This window comes from Ursus americanus, chromosome 3 (assembly GCF_024610735.1).
Source record: "Ursus americanus isolate L20-20 chromosome 3, mUrsAme1.1.p, whole genome shotgun sequence".
NCBI classification, from domain to species: domain Eukaryota; kingdom Metazoa; phylum Chordata; class Mammalia; order Carnivora; family Ursidae; genus Ursus; species Ursus americanus.
Window position 1 is genome coordinate 13,647,815 of NC_142129.1, and position 21,500 is coordinate 13,669,314.

At 51.7% G+C, this 21,500-nt stretch overlaps 1 protein-coding gene and 1 long non-coding RNA gene across 7 annotated transcripts; one reads left to right on the plus strand and one right to left on the minus strand.

The window, feature by feature from the left end:
• Window positions 1-17: 17 nt before the first annotated feature.
• Window positions 18-14,822, plus strand: LOC123788875 (uncharacterized). Of its 3 annotated transcripts, none has more exons than XR_006778590.2 (3): window positions 18-331; window positions 2,483-2,679; window positions 14,707-14,822. It is a non-coding gene; the product is annotated as an uncharacterized LOC123788875 (long non-coding RNA). The 3 variants fall into 3 exon arrangements; XR_006778588.2 differs by lacking the exon at window positions 14,707-14,822 and adding an exon at window positions 12,884-13,482; XR_006778589.2 differs by lacking the exon at window positions 14,707-14,822 and adding an exon at window positions 12,884-13,482 and having other exon boundaries at window positions 2,500-2,679.
• On the minus strand, window positions 4,405-21,449 carry ADCK2 (aarF domain containing kinase 2). Of its 4 annotated transcripts, XM_045792504.2 has the most exons (8): window positions 19,639-21,449; window positions 17,219-17,365; window positions 14,760-14,888; window positions 13,670-13,765; window positions 10,876-11,124; window positions 9,353-9,481; window positions 8,472-8,525; window positions 4,405-4,847 (listed from the first exon to the last, which is right to left on the minus strand). In XM_045792504.2, the coding sequence occupies exons 1-8, from the start codon at window positions 20,569-20,571 to the stop codon at window positions 4,707-4,709; spliced, it is 1,878 nt and encodes a 625-aa protein (XP_045648460.1). In that variant the 5' UTR covers window positions 20,572-21,449; the 3' UTR covers window positions 4,405-4,706. The 4 variants fall into 4 exon arrangements, with proteins under 4 accessions (XP_045648460.1, XP_087716913.1, XP_045648461.1 ...); XM_087860787.1 differs by lacking the exon at window positions 10,876-11,124; XM_045792505.2 differs by lacking the exon at window positions 8,472-8,525.
• Window positions 21,450-21,500: the final 51 nt, after the last annotated feature.

The window sequence follows — 21,500 nt, forward strand, 5'->3', positions numbered from 1 at the left end:
CGTCACGGCGTCCATCCGCCCATCTCCCAGTAGGTGGGGAACGGGGGCCGAGTTCCGGTCTTCGGGTCGCCGGGCCTTGGGCCGGGGTTTGGGATCTTCTGATTGCACGCGTGTGCTGAGAAGGCAGCACTGAGTCTGCTCTCGCTCCTCCCGGACTGCTGATGTAGACGCGGTGTTTTCCCGCCTCCGCGAGCTGCTCTGCCTACTGCTCCTGAGTTAACTGCCTTCCGGACCCTTTTAGGCCGCCGGACCGCCTGAGCCAGAGGACCTTCCCAAAGCTAGTCTTTTGTACTCTCCTCTCCTGCAGGAGGCTGACAACGGTTTCTTTAAGGTCTTGTTTTATTGTTGTTCTGCAAACTTGATTACGAACCGGCAGCCAGTGGTTCGCAAATATCAGTACGTGGGCTGGTGGCATCCCATTCACCTGAGGAGCCCGACCTCAGATACTCTTCAGTCTGAAGTAGGACCAAGAAATCTGCATTTTAGCGTGGCCTCCAGTTTACGCAGTGCTCTAATTGCCTGATCCTGAGCCAAGCCCTGGATTCTTGGCTTTTGTCTCTTAATACTGCCGTCTGTTAAATCCTGGATGGAATCTAAACTTTTCTGGACACGCACCCCACACCACACCACTCCCGCAATTTCTTAGGGTCTTTACTTATGGGTTATAGCTTTCCTAAAAAGTTCCAGGTTTGATTAAATTATAGTTAGCCTGCCTGCCTCACACGTTGGAGATTTCAGTTTGAAATGGATCAAATGATCCTTAAGCTAAACACTGAAGACTACACACTCAGGCATGAAAAATAGGACACTAACGGACAGAAATGTATACCTAAATTTAGGGATTTGAGTGCCTTGAATATAACTGACACCATCCTTCGGTGCCGAGGTGTGGGTCTCCATGTGCCCTGTAGCGGGAAACCTCTCTCCCTGGAGTTAGGCTCACATAAAGCTTATGATTACTGAGCTGCCCTGTGGCATTCTGAACAGCCTATTAATTAACCCTCTGGCCCTGTAGGACTCTCCCGTTGTCCTGCCCTTCTTTTTTTTTTTTTTTTTTAAGATTTTATTTATTTATTCGACAGAGGTAGAGACAGCCAGCGAGAGAGGGAACACAAGCAGGGGGAGTGGGAGAGGAAGAGGCAGGCTCATAGCGGAAGAGCCTTATGTGGGGCTCGATCCCATAACACTGGGATCACGCCCTGAGCCGAAGGCAGACGCTTAACCGCTGTGCCACCCAGGCGCCCCTGTCCTGCCCTTCTAACTTCTAAGTTGGTAGATAGATTAGAGGAGAGTATCCACTATTTTCTGAATGAAAGTTGACTTTCTAGTTGATAACCTAGCGTGGCTTTCTCTGAGTTACCATTCACCACTTAACACTTTCTGGTGACATGTACAAGCCACTAAGATACGAAGTTCATAATTTGGGAAGACAGGGCTTTCCATCCTTTCTTGGGATCTCACTGCCCCTGCTACACAACTTCTCTGATCCCAGCAAAGAATGAATTTATGATGTCAAGGCCAAGAAAAAAAAAAGCACAGCTTAAACAAAAAAGGGCCAAAATATCTAGAGTTCAAACCTCAGCAGTGCCTGTTAATAGTTCTATGAATCTGGACAAGTCACTCTACTTCTCTGAGTATCAGTGGCCCCATCTGAGTGGGAGTCGTCTATGAGAGGACCCAGCCCACAGCACATACTCAGGAAATGTTTACACTTTGTTATTCCTTCCCTACCTAGTAGCAAAACCTATTCAAGTGACTTAAAATCCATCCACCCTCCCCATCTTTCTTGCTGAATTACAAAACAGTGCTTGATTCTACTTAAAGCAATATTGTTTTATAGACCATTTGTGGGGGCCTTAGCTTTCATGTCTTACATTACTAAGTCTGATTTTTTTACTATAGGAAGTTTAGGGTCCCAATCAGTAAACTATTTTGACTACGTAGCAGTGATGCATATTTGTTCTGCAGACAGGCTTTAAGAACTCCAAGGGCAAATGTCCCTTACTGCTTTTTGCAGGTTGCATAATGGCAGTGAGGGGTTGGGGTGGCTTCTTTTGGGTTCTCAGATGAGTGCCCCATTTGAGATGATGCATTTTAGAAGGTGAGAGGAAGGATGCCAAGCCCTGACACTGAGCTCTCAGCTGCTACATGATAAATCAAATTCCCAGTCAAGTGCTAACAAAAGACAGACTCTAAATGACGTTAGAGCATCTAACCCCAAATCAAGAACCTGTTCCACAGGGTGCCTGGGTGGCTCAGTCAGTTAAGCATTTGCCTTCAGCTCATGGCATGATCTCAGGGTCCTGGGATCGAGCCCTGCATTGGGCTCCCTGCTCAGCCAAGGAAGTAGCCATAGCCTTTTCTCCTTAAGAAGATGACTTTATAAATCAAGTTTTGCTTTTTTAAGATGCTTAATTTAAAAATCAGCAAATTACCCATATTAAAGCATACCTGTTGCCCTTTTTTCTCCTCTTCAATACAGCCTGTGTTCATTTTCAGTTGTCGCTGTAAAATTTCCTGAAGAACTGAGGCCCTCAGTCCAACAGTCTATGAGGAACTGAATCGTGCCAACCACCCTGTGAACGAGCTTGGCATCAGACCCACCCACAGCTTATGCAAAACCCTGACCAGAGGACCCGGGAAGCGGCACCCAGATTTCTGACTTGCAGACGCTGTGAGGTACTAAGTTTTGTTGTTTTCAAGCGACTAAGTTTTGGGTAGTTTGTATGCACTGATAGATAAGTAATACATGCCACAATGGTGTGATTAAACCAACTGGCTTTTAGTTAAAGCTCAGGGTGTGGGCTCAGGGCGGTGCCTGCTCTGTGCTTGTACCCCCCATCACCCCACAGAGTATGTGCACTTGACACAACCTGTGTCTGGCCGGAGTGTCCATGAGGGAGCTAAATGGTGCCACTGCCCGCTCCCAAGCTACCCCGAGCCACCCCAGCCCCTCACTGCCTGACTAGACTGCTCTCCCCTCACGACTTGGTAAGTAAAAATTGCATCTCTAGCTCTCTGAAAAGAACTGCCCCAAATGAACCTGTGTCTGACTAAACCTTACTTACTTCCTAAAAGACAGAAAGGAGGAACTTTATCCTTGAGAAGGAAAGAATGGAAGAATCTATCTAGTCCTGTGGTCAGAGCAGAACTTCCAGGGAACGGGAGAGCTTGCCTTTCCACTCACTATCTAGAGCAGTGGTCTCCAAAGCAAGCGAGAGAATCCACTGGGATGTGGGAGAAAATGCTATTTTTTATCAAAAAACAAAAACAAACAAACAAACAAACTAGGGGCGCCTGGGTGGCTCAGTCGGTTGAGCGTCTGCCTTCAGCTCAGGTCATGATCTCAAGGTCCTGGGATAAGCCCCGCAGCAGGCTCCCTGCTCAGTGGGGAGTCTGCTTCTCCCTCTCCCTCTGCTCCTCCCCACTGCTCGTGCTTCCTCTCTCTCCCCCTCTCTCTCAAAATAAATAAATAAAATCTTTAAAAAAAATAAGAAACTAGGCTTTACTAATATCTAATATCTATCTCTTAGTCCGTGGGCCAGCCACAGCTTTAAGAGAACTGACCGTGAGTGGGCCCAGTGCAGAAAGGCAGCAGTGGCCACTGCCTTAATTCATTGCTGGGGTGTCACTGGGGTGCCACTGCAGATTTCAAGCCCTGGTTAAGGGGATGTCCTGATTCTATCATCTCTATGTTAATATTAGCCAAAATTGACTCCAGACAAATAGAAAAGGGGCTGAACATTACTCCGAGAAACTGCAGTCTGAACGCTAACATGTGCGTACAGGGGAACTTGAAGAAAATGGCTGAGCTGATTCTGCTCCTGTCCGAGTATGTCAGCCACATTAATCGTCTTACCTTGCAATAAAATTGAGCAGGAGGCCATCAAAAAATATTAAAAAGGATCAGGAAGATAATTTGAAGTACCTCAAAATTTGCCCCAAGTATATACGGTGCCTCCAGAGATTTGCTAGTGAGGGTAGCAGCTGTATAAGACCTATGAATAAGTGATACATGTGCACATATATATGTAAATATAAATATTTACCAATAGGGTACATAATCAGAAACATTAGGAAGCCATGGGTCCACAGGATTCTGTGACATTTTCCAACCTAAATCTCAGAGGCATGGAACACCCAACAGGACCCACCCGATCAGGAAGCAGAGAGGGTTAAAAAGAGAAGAGACAAAAACAAGAAAACAAAATAGGGGCGCCTGGGTGGCACAGTGGTTAGGCGTCTGCCTTCGGCTCAGGGCGTGATCCCGGCGTTGTGGGATCGAGCCCCACATCAGGCTCCTCTGCTATGAGCCTGCTTCTTCCTCTCCCACTCCCCCTGCTTGTGTTCCCTCTCTTGCTGGCTGTCTCTATCTATGTCGAATAAATAAATAAGATCTTTATAAAAAAAAAAAAAGAAAACAAAATAAGTTTATTTGTCCTCCTCCACAGAACATTTTCACTGAAATAGTCTCCCCGACACCAGGCCCAGCTTGCACGACTGAATAGCCAGGACTCTTCCCTCCCTTTACTTCCCCAAAGAACCCAAAGCTTTTAAAACAGATGCGTGAAACAAAGTCAGAGTGAAAAATATTGGCATGTCTTCTGTGCATCCCAATTTTAAAATGTTCGAGCTGCCACAGGAGAGGCTGTCGGGAGTGGCCCTCAGTTCTGACTCGAAGGCCCACGGCATGGCCACTGCTGCAGTCAGTGGGAGGACACTGGTCCTTTCAGAAGGAAAGGCTTTGCTGCCTCCAGGATGTCCAGTTTGGGGTCCAGTGAGCGGCCAAGCCCCTCCAACACCATGATGGCAAACACAATGGAGGCAAAGTTGCTCTCTAGCTTGACCTGAAACAGAAACACACTGGTTCTTTCCAAAGCCATTTAGAGATCTAGAGACAGTATCCTGGGTAACCAAGTGACTGTCCACTCCAGGCTTGCTGGGATTTCTGCCGTCCACCTAATACTCTTTCCCCTACCCCATCATTTTCACCACCATCTCATCTACTCACCCAACCTCCCATCTACGAGAAATATTAACGGAAAATCTGGGGGATGCAGCATGTACTTCTCTAGGGTGTGTGTGTGTGTGTATGAATGACTTAAAAATACAATGAATATGTCACAGCTATACCAGAAACTATACATCTACATGAGGGTCATTTTTCAAGATCTGCAGCAGCCTTTTTTTCCCCAAGATTTTATTTATTTATTTAACAGAGAGAGAGAGAGAGAGAGAGAGAGAGTACAAGCAGGGGGAGTGGCAGGCAGAGGGAGAAGCAGGATCCCTGCTCTCGATCCCAGGACCCTGGGATCATGACCTGAGTCGAAGGCAGACGCTTAACTACTGAGCCACCCAGGTGCCCCCAACTTCTGCCCCTTTGGAGCCAGGTGAAAAGTAATAGCAATTTAAGTGAATTACTCAACTAATTCTCAAAAGTACTATCATTATCCCCATTCTATAGAAAGGAAGCTGAAGCACAGGGTGGTTACGTGACTTGCTCAAGGCCACTGTGTGAGGGAGAGGATAGCCAGGATTTAAACCTAGAAGAATAAGAATCCATTTCTCAAATGGACTAAAGGTCGGGAAACTGAAGGTGGACTCAGGGGGAAATAACCTCTGTTAAAAGGAAAGGGTATTTGTCTCAGTTCAGGCCTGAAAAGTTGTGTGGGGCATCAGATGGTGCTTGACCACCACCGGAAATGCTTTCATTCTCAAGCTGAGTGGTGAGTTCTTCAGTGTTTGCTGTATTTTTTCTATCTCTATGTTTCTGGCCACTATTTTATTAAAAAATCAAGTGCCACATGAATAGACATTTCTCCAAAGAAGACATACAAATGGCCAACGGGCATCTGAATAGAGGCTGAACATCACTAATCATTAGAGAAATGCGATCAAAACCACAGTGAGAGGGCACCTGGGTGGCACGGCGGTTAAGCGTCTGCCTTCGGCTCAGGGCGTGATCCCGGCGTTCTGGGATCGAGCCCCACATCAGGCTCCTCCGCTGTGAGCCTGCTTCTTCCTCTCCCACTCCCCCTGCTTGTGTTCCCTCTCTCGCTGGCTGTCTCTATCTCTGTCAAATAAATAAATAAATTCTTTAAAAAAAAAAAAAAAAAACACAGTGAGATACCACCTCCCCGCCTCCGTTAGGAGAATTATAAAAAACAACAGAATAACATGTGTTGGTGAGGATGTGGAAAACCAGATCCTTTGTATTTTGATGGCGGGAATGTAAAATCATGTGTGGAGAAGTGGTATAGAGCTTCCTCAGTTTAAAACTACAAAAATACCATGTGATCTTGCAGTCCCACTTCTGGGTAAATATACAAAAGAACTGAAAGCAGGACCTCAAAGAAATATTTGCACACCCATGTTTCCTGTGGCATTATTCATAACAGCCAAGGGGTGGAAGGAGCCCAAATGTCCACGGACAGATGAACAAATAAAGAGAACATGGTATATACATACAACAGAATATTCTTTAGTCTCGAAAAAGAAATCCTGTGACATGCTACAATATGGATGAACCTCGAGGGCATTATGGTGAGTGAAGTAAGCCAGTCACAAAAGGACAAATTCTGCACATCTCCATTTATACGAGGTACCTAAAGTCACCAAAATCATGCAAACAGAGAGTGGAATGGTGGTAGCCAGGGGCTGAGAGGAGGGAGAAATTAATCGGGAGTTGTTCAGTGGCTATAGCTTCCATTTTGCAAGTTGAGAAAATTCTAGAGATTTGTCACATGACAATGTGAATATGGTTGACACTGATGAACTATGCACTGGAAATGGTTAGGGTAAATTTTTATATGTATTTTTAACTATAATTAAATATTTTTAAGTTTTTTTTTTAAAGATTTTATTTATTTATTTATTTGAGAGATAGCGAAAGTGAGAGAGATCACAGAGGGAGAGGGAAAAGCAGACCTGCCACTTTTCCCAGTTAAAGCTTTTTCCAGTCCCATGGTGATATTTAAGTCATTTTTAAAACAGAACTCGTCAGGGGTGTCTGAGCGGCTCAGTCGGTTGGGCATCTGCCTTCGGCTCAGGTCATGATCCCAGGGTCCTGGGGTCGAGCCCTGTATCAGGCTCCCTGCTCAGCAGAGAGCCTGCTTCTCCCTCTCCCACTGCCTGCTGTTCCCACTGCTTGTGCTCTCTCTCTCTCTCTCTCTGTGTCAAGTAATAAAGAAAATCTTTTAAAAAAATTTAAAACAGAACTTGTCAAAAGTTTTGGAAAGCATAAAGCTTTTCACAAAAACCCCACCAACAAAGCCAACTCTGGAGTCGGTGACGGGTGCTGACCATGGCTCCGCCATGCACAGTCGGTGGGATGTGGTGAGTCACCTAACCTTTCTGTGCCTGTCCCTTCGTGTGGATAATATGGCAGAGATCATACCTGCCTGTGGAGATTGTCCTGAGATCTGAATGAGAGACTGGGTGAAAAGCACCCAGCACGACCGATTGCAGGTGGCAGGCATCCCACATGTGCTCGCTGTACCCGTTACCCCACAAATCCATGGCATACTTGGGGAGACCCTATTCTGTGCGTGGGTTTGGTTCCGAGCACACAGCCACTGCAGACCAGTCGTGGAGCCGCAGAAAGAGCACGGGACTGAGAGACCCAGCTGTGTGTCAAGTTTTAGCTCCGCCCACAAGACCCAAGGGAGCAAGCGGACCTCCCTGCCTCCATTGTTCCTTCTGTAAGATGAAAGCACTAGGCCTGAAAACCTTGTGACTCGCAGTTATGTCTTACGATCCTTGTCAAATAGCTGCCTTTCCCATGCAGCGGTTCACTATCAGACTGAAGAACCTCAAGAGAAACAATGGGAAAGGCCATCTTCAGATGAGAACCTTCCCCTCCCTGCCCTCAACACCTTACACCCTTGGCTGGCAGCCTGACTCTGAAGAGTGGCCCAAGACCACCCTCCAGCACAAGGAGACAGAGCTCGAGGCAGAGGCCAAGGTGAAGAACCGTGAGGCCACCTCCCTCCAAGGGGCTAGGGCAGGAGGCGAAGGCCAGGACAGCCCCACTGGGGCTTCCAAATGCACTGGGACAAGAGGCGCCTCCTCTTGGGCAGCCCCCGACCCTAGGAAAGGACTAAGAATGACTTACATTGAGACTAAGCATCATTAATGTGAACTGAGGAAGGAAAAGGTAGGAAAAGCCTGAGTGAGACAGTTTTTGGATTTCTAAACACATATGCCTCTAGCTAGGGATCATGAGTACTTGGACTGCTAAACTGACAGGTGCCCAGACTAACTGTGGCAAGGAAAAGACCCCGCCATGACCATGCCAGGAAACAGAAACCCCACTCGTCACACAAACAGACTGGTACGAAACATGTTTGCACAACTGAGATATCCTGTAGGAGAAGTACCTCTCAGCGCCCTGTGGCCACCCGCCTGCTTCCCCAGACCCCTCCCCACCAGCCTGACCAGAGCGCAGGGCTGGACTTCGCTGGGGGCCTCACCTTGTGAGTCATCAGTAACTTAAAGACATTCGACAGAAGGCTGGAAACTTGAAGCTGGAAAACAGAATAGAACTGACTGCAGAGCCCCCTCCACCGCTCCTCTCCCTTTCAGGCCCTGTCCTCCCACCCACACCAGCTCATATCCATACTCGCAACCACCCCCAACCCCCGCACACACACACACCAGCTGTTGGACAAATTCCAGAAAGGACCGGACACACACCAGCGCAGCTCCCATCACACTAGTGAGTTCAAAGACCCCTGCCGGAATTGAGCCTGGAGGCCCGTCTACCCCACCACTCCCAGCACACACAGAAATCACATCTGAATCCATGAGGTCGGCAGGGTGCCAGCCGCCACTCCTCACTACCAGGGCTCCTGGCTCTGACTCGCCCTTGCTAGTGTAGACTGTGCACTCGGTGAGAAAACAGTCAAGTTTGCTAGAACTATGTCTAAAACACAAAGTGGGCTTGGGTTCAGGTGTAAATGAAGGACATGAACGTTAGGTATGTCCTTTGGCTGCTCAGGGGCCTTAGTCCTCCCTCCCTCCCTCCCTGCTCAGCTGAGCCCCTGATCCAGGCAAAGCAGCAGAATGGCCATACCCGGGACAGGGAGGGGTTACGGCACTGTAAATGTCACTGCCCCAGCAGCCACCCAGGAGAACCAGGTCAAGGAGCCACTCCTGAGAGCCAGGGATTCCAGTGACCTGCCTCGCACCTGGAAGATGTGGGCAGAGGACAGGTTTGCTCTTTATCAGCCTTAAAACTCAACCCCACCCAAGACCTCTCCCCATAAAGAGGGTCTCCCTTCAACCTTTGCTCCATCCAAGGGCCAGGGCAGTAAACACCCCCCAGCCTCCACCCCTCAAGTGGCCTGCTCACCTTTTCCAGGGTGATGGTGTTCTTCCTGGCCTGGGTCACCAGTGTGGCCATCTCAGCCTTGAACCCCTCCACATCCCTGCACTCGCTGGCCCGGGCATGATGCAGGATGAGCTCGGCCACTCTCTGGCCCTACAAGACATGAAAGAAAGGAACTTGGTAGAGTCAAGAGCTCATAAAACTAGACGCTCTGCCCAGACTTCCCCGTATCCTCGTTGCTTCCACCCAGGGTTTCAACCATCCTGCCTTTGACCACCCATCCTTTTATCAGAATACCTGGTAACCCGCCAAAGACTTTGAAAGTCTCTGTCGGTTGGTAGAGCCCCCGTGCTAGCCTGGCCAGGGCCACGAGCTGTGTTCACCTCCTTCACCTTCAACAGCCACGCAGGGCACGGCGACAAAGCCAGCGTCCTGCCGCCCATGCTCCACGAGGCCCTGCTGACTAACCAGCCCGTCCCCAGACAGCAGGACCTGCCTCTGGACCGGCCCGGCCACACTCACCTTGTCGGCTCTCTTCCTGGCCGAGGAGAATTCCCTCCTCACGCCTGACCCAGCCTCTGTGCTCCGGCCTTCCGCCTCCTCCTCCACCCTGGGCACCCTCGGACCAGAGCCTCCTGGTCCCCCTGAACACCCTAGCAGTCACTCCCAGAGCCTTTCACCTCCCACAGCGCCACCCGGGAGCCGAGCTCTTTCTCTCTGGCTGTGACCTTCCTTCACCCCAACCTGTGCAGGGGAATGTCCCCCCACCCTCCATCTGCCACTGCACCTCAGTGTTTAACCTCAGCTCAGGGGATACTTTCCACTGTCTCAGGCTCAAGCCTTTGGTTTGTCCCCTCAGAAGGCACCCAAATAAGCAGGGGCTCCCCTGAATTTCACCTTAAAAAAAAAAAAAAAGTTCTTTCTTTGCCAGGGTCTTTCTTGCTGGAAAATTCCACACCAGTTGCTCAGAGGGTTTCTTCATTGTCACTCAATAGAGGTTGTGCTGAATCCCTTTCTGTAAATAATAATTCCCAACCACCGGAGCCCCTCGCAGCCACAGGGTCGGGAGTCAAAAACCACTCCAGACTCCAAGGGATCTTCCCATACTTGGAGAGTATGTCGTCTGTGCTGCTGCTTCGCACCAGCCTGCCGTCTTGCAGCAAATGGCACAGGCCAGGCCAACTGGTACTCAGACATGAGGCCAGTGTTCCCAGTGCCCACCCACATGCCTACTGATGCAGGAAGAGAAACTAGCAGAATGAAACAGTATTCAGCGTGGAGCCATTTCCTCCCCTCGTCCCAAACCATGAGCGGCTCAGAACGGGTGTCACACATGGGCATCAGCATATTCTGACTAAGACCCCTTGGACGGCTTCCCCCCCCCCGCCCTTCGCAGTCCTTCCCCTCTCACTCCACTCCACCCGCATCCATCAGGAGCATCCGAGGCAAATGTAGGCATTTACAAGATTGACGAGGGCCGAGGGGCTGCGAAGTTTCCAAGAGCCTAAAAGATCGTCCCCAACTGCTGCAGGCCCAGTGGGTCTCACCTGCCCCATGGCCACAGCCATGAAAACGGCCCGGAAGTTGCTCAGGTCAGCGGCCTGCAGCTCCGCCACAATGCCGGCATCCAGCAGCACCAGGCGCAGCGGACAGCGGGCGGGCGTCACGGCCACCACCAGTGTGTCACAGACATCCATCTGCTGCAGTGCCTCCTGACTCTTGGAAAGCCCGTCGGCCCCCTGCACCAGGATGTTCCCAGGGTGGAGGTCTGCATGGACGAAGTTGTCCACAAATATCTAGAAGGAGATCAGTGCTATTCAAGGCAGAGTCAACCCCACCATCACCACCAGGCCAGGTGCAAAAAAGCCTCCAAGGTGACAGTAAGTTCCCAGCGACTGAGTACAACGACGGAGAGGTGTTCATTTCATAAAGCCTCACTGCTTATGTCATGCATTCAGAACTTGTACTGGGACAGGCCCAGTTGACATTTTTAAGAGAAAAGTTACTTTCAAAGGAAAGAACATTTAAAAAGACTATAAGGGAACATGAAAAATCAAAGACCAAACTGCATTTTAAAGGACTTATGTTTTTAAGATTTTATTTATTTGAGAGAGAGAGAGCATGAGCAGGGGGAGACACAGAGGCAGAGGGGGATGGAGAGGGACAAGCAGACTCTGCACTGAGCATGGAGCCCAATGCCAGGCTCGATCTCACAACCCTGAGATCACAACCGGAGCCAAAACCAAGAGTTGGACATTTAACCAACTGAGCCACCCAGGTGCCCCACAAAGGACTTATTTTTATTCTGTGATTTGAGCAGTTAATATTCTAATTAAGAATAATTATCTACCCATTGTTTAAAGATTTTCCCCAAGGGCGCCTGGGTGGCTCAGTTGGTTAAGTGACTGCCTTCGGCTCGGGTCATGATCCCGGAGTCCTGGGATCGAGTCCCACATAGGGTTCCCTGCTCATCACAGAGTCTGCTTCTCCCTCTGACCCTCGCCCCTCTCATGCTCTCTCTCACTCTCTCTCTCTCAAATAAATAAAATCTTAAAAAAAAAAAGATTTCCCCCAAATTCTATGTTCTTATAATTCATGGAACTACCTTTTTAAAAAAACATTTCATAAATCAGACTTGTCCTCTATTACCTCCCTCTACCCATCACAGTGAAGTCTAACCAGGATAACGACAACCCATACTGGCACACAGAATCGAGTGGGCTGGGGGAAGTGGCTTTGAACCTACTAAGCAGGAAAGAAAGCCCCAGAGACTACGATGGACAGCAGTCAGGGGTGACTTTGTGGGACAGGAATGTGCATCCTGTGAAGGGTCATCTCTGGTCAGAAACCACCAGCAATCCTTCTAAAGGGGAAGAAGAAAAGCCCCAGAGGAGGGTGCAGAGAGCTGCCACTACAGAGGCTCTCTGGGGACGACTCCTACTGCAGCCCCAGGCCACAGAGAGACCCTCCGGGTCTGGGTTCTGGCTCTGAAGGAGATAGGAGAGGCTGCTGCCCTGGTGAAAACCCTGAGAACTAGAGAAGCCAGGGCCGGCACACCTGCTGGATGTGGGGATGAAAGGCTGGCTGACCCCCGACCCCAGGGCCAAACCACCTGGTACATGGCTGTCAGCTTAATCCCTCGGCTTTCGCCCCCATCCTCAATCCTGCAAGCTGGAGCCCGTCATGATCTCCCGTCTCCTGGGTGCCGCTCGGTGCTGCTTCTCCCCTACCTGCTCCCGCTGCAGCTTCCCCTCCGGCCCAAGGTGCCTCTCAGAGCCCTGGTGCCGGGCACAAAGTCCTCTCCCCACTGAGCTCCCACCACACGGACGGAGTGGACACCCGGCTCTCCCCGCACAACCCTGCCGCTCCAGGAGCCCCTCGGGTGGGGGCTGCTGACTTTCCAGCAGAGGCTAGAAGTGGAGTCAGGGCCTGCTCTGAGCTCCTGTTCTCACCTTGCCCCACTTTGGCCACCGGCCTCGGCCCCCACGGCTCCACGTCACTCACGTGGGTTCTTTCCTCCCACTCTGACCACACACCTGGTTCCTTCTTACCCAGATTCTGCACCCTCCAGACCTGGATGCTCAATCCTCTTTCCTGCCCACAACGTGCCATCCATCCCTCGACTGCTGTCTTCCGTGCCGGCCACCAGGAAGAACTCAGGCCCTACACTTCCATACTGACACGAGAGCTGCTATCAGTGCGTGAAAGCTAACACTGTGTCCTTTTACGAGTGTCATTTTCATCGTCAGGCTGTCCTCTCATAGATGACACCTAGACTTTACATCTCAGTGCAGACGGTGCCGCTTCCTGAATAAATCACGAGGCCAGGACGGGCCCCTCCTAAATGACCCTGTGGTACCTGTGTATCATTTCCTTATTGGTGGCCTGACTTCCCAGAGAGTGGCAGTTCCATGAACACTGTAATCCTGTCTGTTTCGCTCACTGCTGTAAATCTAGCGCTTAATTCAGTGCCTGGCACAGAACAAACGGGTGCTCAACGAACTGCCGAATGAATGAATGACCACTGAACACACGGTATCCTCGGCCGTTTGTCTAAACTACAGGCACCGTGGGCAGGGCCTGGGTCTGGCTCCCCACTCTTCCCACAGCACCTGGCCTGGTGATAGAGTGCATGCCCCCAGGACCGTGCTTAACAGAAGGGTACAGCGCGAAGGGGCGTTCTGGCCGGCTCTGCTATTTCTGAGCAGACTCTCAACGTGGCGGCTTGCTGCTGTGCTCCCCCTCCCGCCCACGGCAGCCGACCCGTGTGTCTGCCGTCTCCCCACTCGCAGTTCGACCACATGCGGGGCCAGAGCACGCTCTCCAAGCCCATGAGCTCACCATCTTCAGGAGCATGTTGATTCCCAGCCGCGCAATCTTCTTCTTCAAGTCAGTGGGAATCCCCGCCTGCTGGTAACTGGACACAGGCACACTCTCCTTTAAGGAAGGTCAGGGAAGAGAGAGCTTGACCCTGGACGGCCTGCCTGGTGTCCTCTCCTCATCCCCGCGTGACACATTGGCGCTGCCTTCCCATCCCTGCTCTTCCCAAAGAGTTTTCCCTTCCTTACGATCCCCCTGAATCTGACACCCACAAGTTCATTTTAGCCTGTTTGCTTTTCCCTTCTGTAACACTTCTCAAAAGAAAACAAGTCTCATCAGCTTATTATGGAGGAAACCCGTGACTCCGCCCCCCACAGGTAAGAGACGTTGCAATGTCGTGAGAGAAGACAGGAGCAGGCCCCAGGACAGCTAGATTCTGATCAAGAATCAGCCAACAGGGAAATGAGTGAGCTCTGTGACCTCGAGCAGGAAAATTGGGAGGAAGAAAGGGGAAAAAGAGAAGGAAGAGGAAAGTAAATCAACTTTCCATGTAGGTTAGTTATCTGTCAAAGTGCCCATTGAGATCGATCTTGTTATTCCTCAGTAGCAAAGAGAAGAACTAAAGCCCAGAGAGTTTAAGTAACTTGCTCAAGGTCACACAACCAGTAACAGTGGGTCTTTCGTGTCACTTCCCTGGAGCAAACGTTACCATTTTTACAAAGGAGGCCGGACCAGGCAACAGCTAAGGCCAATGATGTGACACCAACACTTGCTGAGCACTTTCTCTGTGCAAACTCTGTGCTGAAGGCATTTTGCATTCAGTGTGTCACTGACTCCTGGGACAAGCCTATGAGGCAGGGACAGGCGCCCACCATTACACAGGAGGAAATGAAGTCACCAGCATACAAAATGGAAAGATTTTCAAGTCCAGAAAAGTCTGAGGCCACGTCCAGACTCCCAGCCACCTCCCTACGCTGCCTTCCCACCCAGTGCCATATCCCAACTCCCCTCGGTTTTACAGACAGTAATCACATGCTCTCTTGGGTTTGTCTTTTCAGACGGGAGCCCCAGCTGTGAGTGAAAGGCACAGCCCGAGGAAGCTTTCACTTACTTCGTAAGTCTCCACCAAGACATCCCTGGTGACAAAGGGACGCAGAGGGGTGGGGAATTTGACAGAATTCACATTCAGGAAGTTGCACTGGAAGTGTTCTAGATTCCGAGCTTCATAACGCAGGTCGATCTACAGGGATGTGGAGAAGAGGTGAGGGACGATCTGGGCACGGGGACAACAGCATCTGCACCGCCAGAGAGCTTAGCCAGTCACCATATCCACTGGCCTTCCCCCCACCCCCTCACCCTCCCCCTTCCTGCAGAATGCCTGGGGCGGGGGACTCAGGAGGGGCGGTTTTGCCTCCATGAACTGCTGGAAGCTGCAGTTGCAGACACCCCTGCAGCCCCTGGGCTTGGCTGCCTCCCCGCTATTCCCTCTCTGTTCACCCCCCTTCACTCTAGCCCCTGTGGCCCTTCCCCACATCCCAGGGGTTCATCTCCACTGCTCTCCAGCAGCCATTCCCCTCTGCCCGCTGCACTGACCCTGCTCCCTCCACTCACCAAGCCTTTCGCTTGCCAGACTCAAGGGACTGCTCCCATCTTTATCCTAATGATGTCTCGGGGCACCCGGTACGGTGCCATTGAGAACCCCCTTCTTCCTGTACAGCTCTCCTCCTGGCACCCGCTGTTTACTTCCCGCTATGATCCTCCCCTGGCACACGCTGATGCTCTCTCAGCTGCTGCCCTTCGCCAGCCTGTGCTCCCCCTCTCCATCCCCTCCGTCCTCAGCTAGCACCTCCTCGAGACAGTTCCACACTTCTCTTCAAGTTGTAGCTTCATGGACACCCAGAGCCCCTTAAACTCTGTGTCTAAACAGAACTTCCTGCCCCCGCCCCCATGCGGCCAGACACCCGGGCATTACTGCACATTACTTCTTCTCTCTTGGCCTCCACACAGTGGGCCAAGTACCAGTGGGCTGCAGCCTCAGCACTCTCAGATCCGGTCCCCCACTCCAGCCCACCATGGCTCCCAAGCTGACTCCCAACCAGCCACCAGAACCCTAACAGATGCACCTGAGTGGGGCTCCCTGACTCCCATCGTCCCTCTAATCCATCTGCTGGTGCCCCCCTACTACCTGCAGGATGAAGTCTAAATTCTTGAGAGTGACATCCAAATTGGCTGTCTCCTCAGAGCCATGGCTTGTGCCTCCGGCTTCCTCTCCGGCCCAGAACTCTACCTTCCCCCAGTCTGTATGGTGCTGAACATCCCAGCCCACCCGAGCCTCCCCTTCTCTCCTTCGCCTTCCTTATTCTCACTGGTGGGAATTTCTTCTCCCATTTGGTCCAACTGTAAACACCACTCACCTCCCAAGACTCAGCTAGAGCCTGGGGAGCCCTGACTCTCAGGACAGAATGACCACTTCCTCTCTGGGCCCCAGCTGAACCCAGCTGAACCTGGAGAGACTTCTTTAGGAGTCTCTGAGATCGTGCTCTATTTGCGAATATTTACAGGTCAGTCCCCCTCTGCCTATTATACCTTTCTTATAGACAAGAAAATCTCACTCATCAACCCATGCTATCAGACTTCTAGAAGAGGAACTGAATTTCGCACGGGTGGTAGGACTGAGAGTAATGCAGAGATGCTTGTGGGAATAGAAGCTATTTTCTCTCTTTTAATCTTCTTTTATTATCGAAACTACATTACTCCATAGCATACACCAAAGCTTTCTAAACATTAAAATGCGTCCCTGGGGCTTAAAATCTTACATCAGAAGACATAAATGAGGACCTAGCACATTGCTCCTAAAAGACTGCCAACTTCCGCACCCTCCAACTGGAGCCAGGGCAGTTGCCTACTCAGAGCCCTGACCCTCCACAGTGTGTTCACTAAGTGTCGCTACTTAAACAAGGATACCAAGGGTCCTAGACAGGGAGGAGGACTTGTTTACTCAAAAGCCCTGGAAAGGAAGTAAAGGCACAGTGCGCGACTTCACTAATTCTTCTCACCTGGGAGTTCAGCGGCTGCCTGTGGCTGAAGGCCCCACTGCAGTCCTGCACTTTCCTGCTGGGAACTAAGGAAGAGGGCTTCCCAAGCACCCTCACAGTTACACTGGGCCGTGGCATTCAAGCCCTGGCCTGTGGACTCAGAAGGCCCCAGTTTCTAATGGGATCCTCCAGGATCTCCTCCCCATTCCGTACTGACCCGAGATGATGCAGGTTGAAAATGGCCCTGCCCAACTTGGGCGGAAACTGGGTCCCTGAATCACTGTGGAGTAGAGCTCCCTCTCCCTCTTTCAGTTCACGGGCATGGACTTTAATAGAAGCAAGAAATCACCTCATGGCATTCGGCTTCTGAGATCTGGGCATTTTGTGTTACATCAGTTAGCATTACCTACCCCGACTACCACACCATACTAGCCGTGACTCCCTGGGACATCACACATCCATTCAGCATTTGCTAAATGGCTGATGGCAAGAACTATGTGAGATGCAATTTGTAACTGGGGGAAGGAGACTTCACCTGATGGACCATGAGCTTCTCAAATTCCTCCACGATCTCAGGCAAGCTAAGCCACTTGATTCCTGGCAGAAGCGCAAGGACCCGGCTGCCCATCTTCATCAGCAGGAGGTCCATCTGCACCTGAGACAGCAAGCCGGGGTGCAGCACCTGCCAGGAAGAGGAACAGTGAGGCAGGGAGGGGTCAGGAGGGCACATTCACCCAGACGGGACAGGCGCCCAGCATAGGGGAGCCAGGCCAGCTTCTCATCAGAGCAGAATGGATGTGGTCCCAACACCCGGGATGCTCCTGCCTCCCTCGCTCCTGTGTGCCTTCGCTGAGATGCCAGGGCCAGCTCTCTGTGCCACACTTAGCTTTGCTGGGAAGAACTGGTGGGCTTTTCCTTCCAAATGCATTAAGTTTAGGTCAGTGGCTCCCCAACATTAGCGTGCACCAAAGTCACCGTGGAGTGTCCGGGGAAGGTGTGGATGGCCATGCCTCCTCCAAGACCTACTGCATCACCGACTCTGGGGATGGGGCCAGGAATCTGCATTTTACTGAGCACACCAGGTAACTGAGTCGGGTAGTCCAAAGCCTGAGTCAGAGAAGGATCTAGAGTCACAGAACCCCAGCAAGGATGCACTGAGGTAGGATGGAAAGAGTCTGCTTTCAAAGGCCTGTTGGTTCCCAAACTGGCCAAGCTACTCAACCTCTCAGCCTCCTGTTCCACTTTTTATTTTTTTTTTTTTTTTTTTTTTTTTAATAATGATTTTTTATTATATTATGTTAGTCACCATACAGTACATCCCCGGTTTTCGATGTAAGGCTCGATGATTCATTAGTTGTGTATAACACCCAGTGCACCATGCAATATGTGCCCTCCTTACTACCCATCACCGGTCTATCCCATTCCCCCACCCCCCTCCCCTCTGTAGCCCTCAGTTTGTTTCTCATAGTCCATAGTCTCTCATGTTTCATTCCCCCTTCTGATTACCCCCCCTTTCTTTATCCCTTTCTTCCCCTACTGATCATTCTAGTTCTTATGTTCCATAGATGAGAGAAATCATATGATAGTTGTCTTTCTCTGCTTGACTTATTTCACTAAGCATTATCTCCTCCAGTGCCGTCCATGTTGTAGCAAATGTTGAGAACTCATTCTTTCTGATTGCTGAGTAATATTCCATTGTATATATGGACCACAACTTCTTAATCCAGTCATCTGTTGCAGGGCATCTCGGCTCCTTCCACGATTTAGCTATTGTGGACATTGCTGCTATGAACATTGGGGTGCATATGGCCCTTCTCTTCACTACGTCTGTATCTTTGGGGTAAACACCCAGTAGTGCAATGGCTGGATCATAGGGTAGCTCAATTTTTAACTTTTTAAGGCTGTTCCACTTTTTAAAACATGGAGATAGGTGCAGCCTCAGTGGCTCAGTCGGTTAAGTGTCTGCCTTCAGCTCAGGTCATGATCCCAGGGTCCTGGGATGCAGTCCCGCATCAGGCTCCCTGCTCGGTGGGGAGCCTGCTTCTCCCTCTCCCTCTGCCCCTCCCCGCTGCTCGTGCTCTTGCTTACTCTCTGTCTCTAAGTAAATAAATAAAATCATAAAAACAAAACAAAACATGGAGATAACAGTCCTTACCCCCATATCAAGTCCTTTCAGGAACAAAGCGGAGATATAAATAAAGAGATACAAGTCAAGCAAGTGCCTACCTCAAAGGCAGCTAGTACAGACTACATAATGCATCTGCCATGACTGACTCCTGTCCTGGTACACAGCTGACATCCACTCCTTTTGTCTTCCACGGAGCAGATGATATTTTGGTCCAGTGTTCCCCAAACATGCCTGCTCATGGGAATCACTGGCAGCATTTATAAAAAGCCAGGCCTCAGGCCTTGGAAAGTATGATTCAGTAGGCGTGAACAGAGGGTTGTTTCCAAGGAGGTGTAAGAGAGCATCGAGGGTACCTGCTACTGGGGTCTGCCAGATCCCTGGGATCATGCTGAACGGGGATGGAAAAGTGTGGAGACAAAAATGATGGCGCCCAGGCAGGGGTGACTAGAAATGAAGAGAGAAGGAAGTCACTTCTGTAAAAATGAATACCGCCATCTTGGACTCGCCACAGCACGTCTAACCTAGGCAGTCTCTTACTTATCCTGGCCCCAGAGGCGTGGGTCAGCTGGGTGGTGGTTCCTCCACCCACAGAGGCAGCGGACCCCAAACCCTCTTCATTTCCTTTATCAGACTCTTCCCACAACCACTCCCTTGAACCAAGAAATACAGCGTGCCCAGCATAGGCACACAAAGGTCAAGCTAATAAAAATCAGTGGAAGGCAATGTGCGGTAATTTGCAAATGGGGGTTCCTGACCGAGGACAGCTCTGGGGGGCCGGTGCCATTTTAGAGACAGCAAGGGCCAGCTGAAGACATCCGAGCACTTACTTTCACTGCCACTGGGATGAGGTGATCTGGCTCAGGTTGGTGGGCAGGTGCTGAAGATGGAGACAGGACTGCATTTGATCCAACCGGGTCAGCTTTAGGGAGGAGCAGCCTTTCTAGAAATGACTGGTCAGCAAGACTTCCTTGAAACCCCCACCCCTTCCCCGGGTGTCCAAAGAGCTCTCCCAGCCTCCCAACTGCCCCAACTTCTGAACACGGCTGCAGGCGGGAGGCCTTAGCAAGTCTCCAGACGCTGTCATTCTCCAGGAAGGCAGGATTGGCACGCGCTTTGTACACTTGGGCCACACAGCCTGAACCCACAGGTTCCTTCTTCTCAAAGCAGAGGACCCTCCCCCAGTCTTCCCCAAATGCCTGCCGCAGGAAGTGTTCAGTGTGAGTCCAAGGGTGGGGGGTCACACGGACATGCAGTTTAGAGAACTGGGCACAGAAAGCCTCTGAGAAGAGATCGCGCCGGGTGCTGGCCCACTGGCCCAGTTTGATGTATGTTGGGCCTGAGGTCTCTGTGGCTTTCAGAAGCAGGTAGAGCCAGAGGCTGGAGACACTGGGAGCCAGGTAGGTGAGGGGGTAGAAGAGAAGGAGGGGGAAGAATTTCATCAAGAGAGCTCCAGCCCGGAGCCAGATACGGACATGCAGAAAGAGGCATCCTAGCCGCCCCTCTTGGGGGACTCTCTCCAGTGGCCCATTTTCAGCTAGGTCACTCCAGCCGGCTCTTCGCTGGCACACGCTCTCAGGGCCCCCCTCACCGGTGTCCCCATAGGCTGAGATAAGTTTGGGTAAAGTACCAAGCAGAAGCCAACAGAGTCTGGCATTACGAGAGCACCCAGATGATCTTAAAAGGCCGAGTTCTTTTCTGAGCTCAAAACCCCTTAAGTGCGACAAGCAGACTCTGATGGAGAAGCGCCAGGGGGTCACCATCCTCTCCCAGAGGTCCCCGGCCTAGCCTGCCTGCCCTCGACTTAGAGGGCACCCATCTATGCTCACGCTTTAGGCAAGGCTGACATGAGTCCAGGGCCACAGGTGAGTATCCCACTTAAAAGTGGGGTACCAGCGAGATCCGGCGCCGCTCAAACCCCGCGCGCAGGCTAAGCGTGGGTAGGGCGCTGCAGGGCGCTCCCCCTAGGCAGCGCAGCCCGGCCCCTCCGTGCCCGCTCCACACCCCACTCCCTCCCGGTACCTCGCCTAGACCTAAGGCCCGAGGCCGGCTGCGCCTTCGGGGACTTCTGAACCGCACCAACTAGGAGAGCAGGAGGGGCCAAGACAGACGCCCGGCCAGGCCCAGAACCGCGACGCGACCTGCGCGAGGTGGCCGCGCGGGCGGAGCCAGAGCCTGCCGGTCGCGGGGTCACCCCACGCCAGGTCGGTGGCCAGGCACCCAACGAGGGCAGGAGCGCAGAGGGGCTGGGCGGGGGTGGGGGTGGAGGGCGGTGCGGAGGGCCCGGGTGCCGAGAGCCGGGGGGTAGCGGAGGCAAGGGTGGTGCGGGGGAAGAAGGAAGATACACCCGGGACAAAGGGTTGAGAGCCGCGGCGTGGGAAAAGGGGGGGCAGTGCGGACCGCCGAAGACCCGGGTACCGGGGTGGGGAAGAGCCAGGGGCCGGGAGGTGAGGGGTGCAGAGGTCCAAAGATGAGGGCCCGAGGATCCGGACGCCGACAGCGGGAAGGGTGTGCGGAGGGCCGGCAATCGGGATAGAGAGAGTGGGGAGAGAAGGGTAGAGAGGATCGGGGTGAGGAGAGCGGGGGAGAGGGGTGCGGAGGGCCCCCGAGAGCCGTGGAGGGCGCGGGGAGCGCCGGGGTTCCGACGCCGAGGACGCGGCGCCCGGGTCTTCCGGGAGCGCCCCGTTCGTGC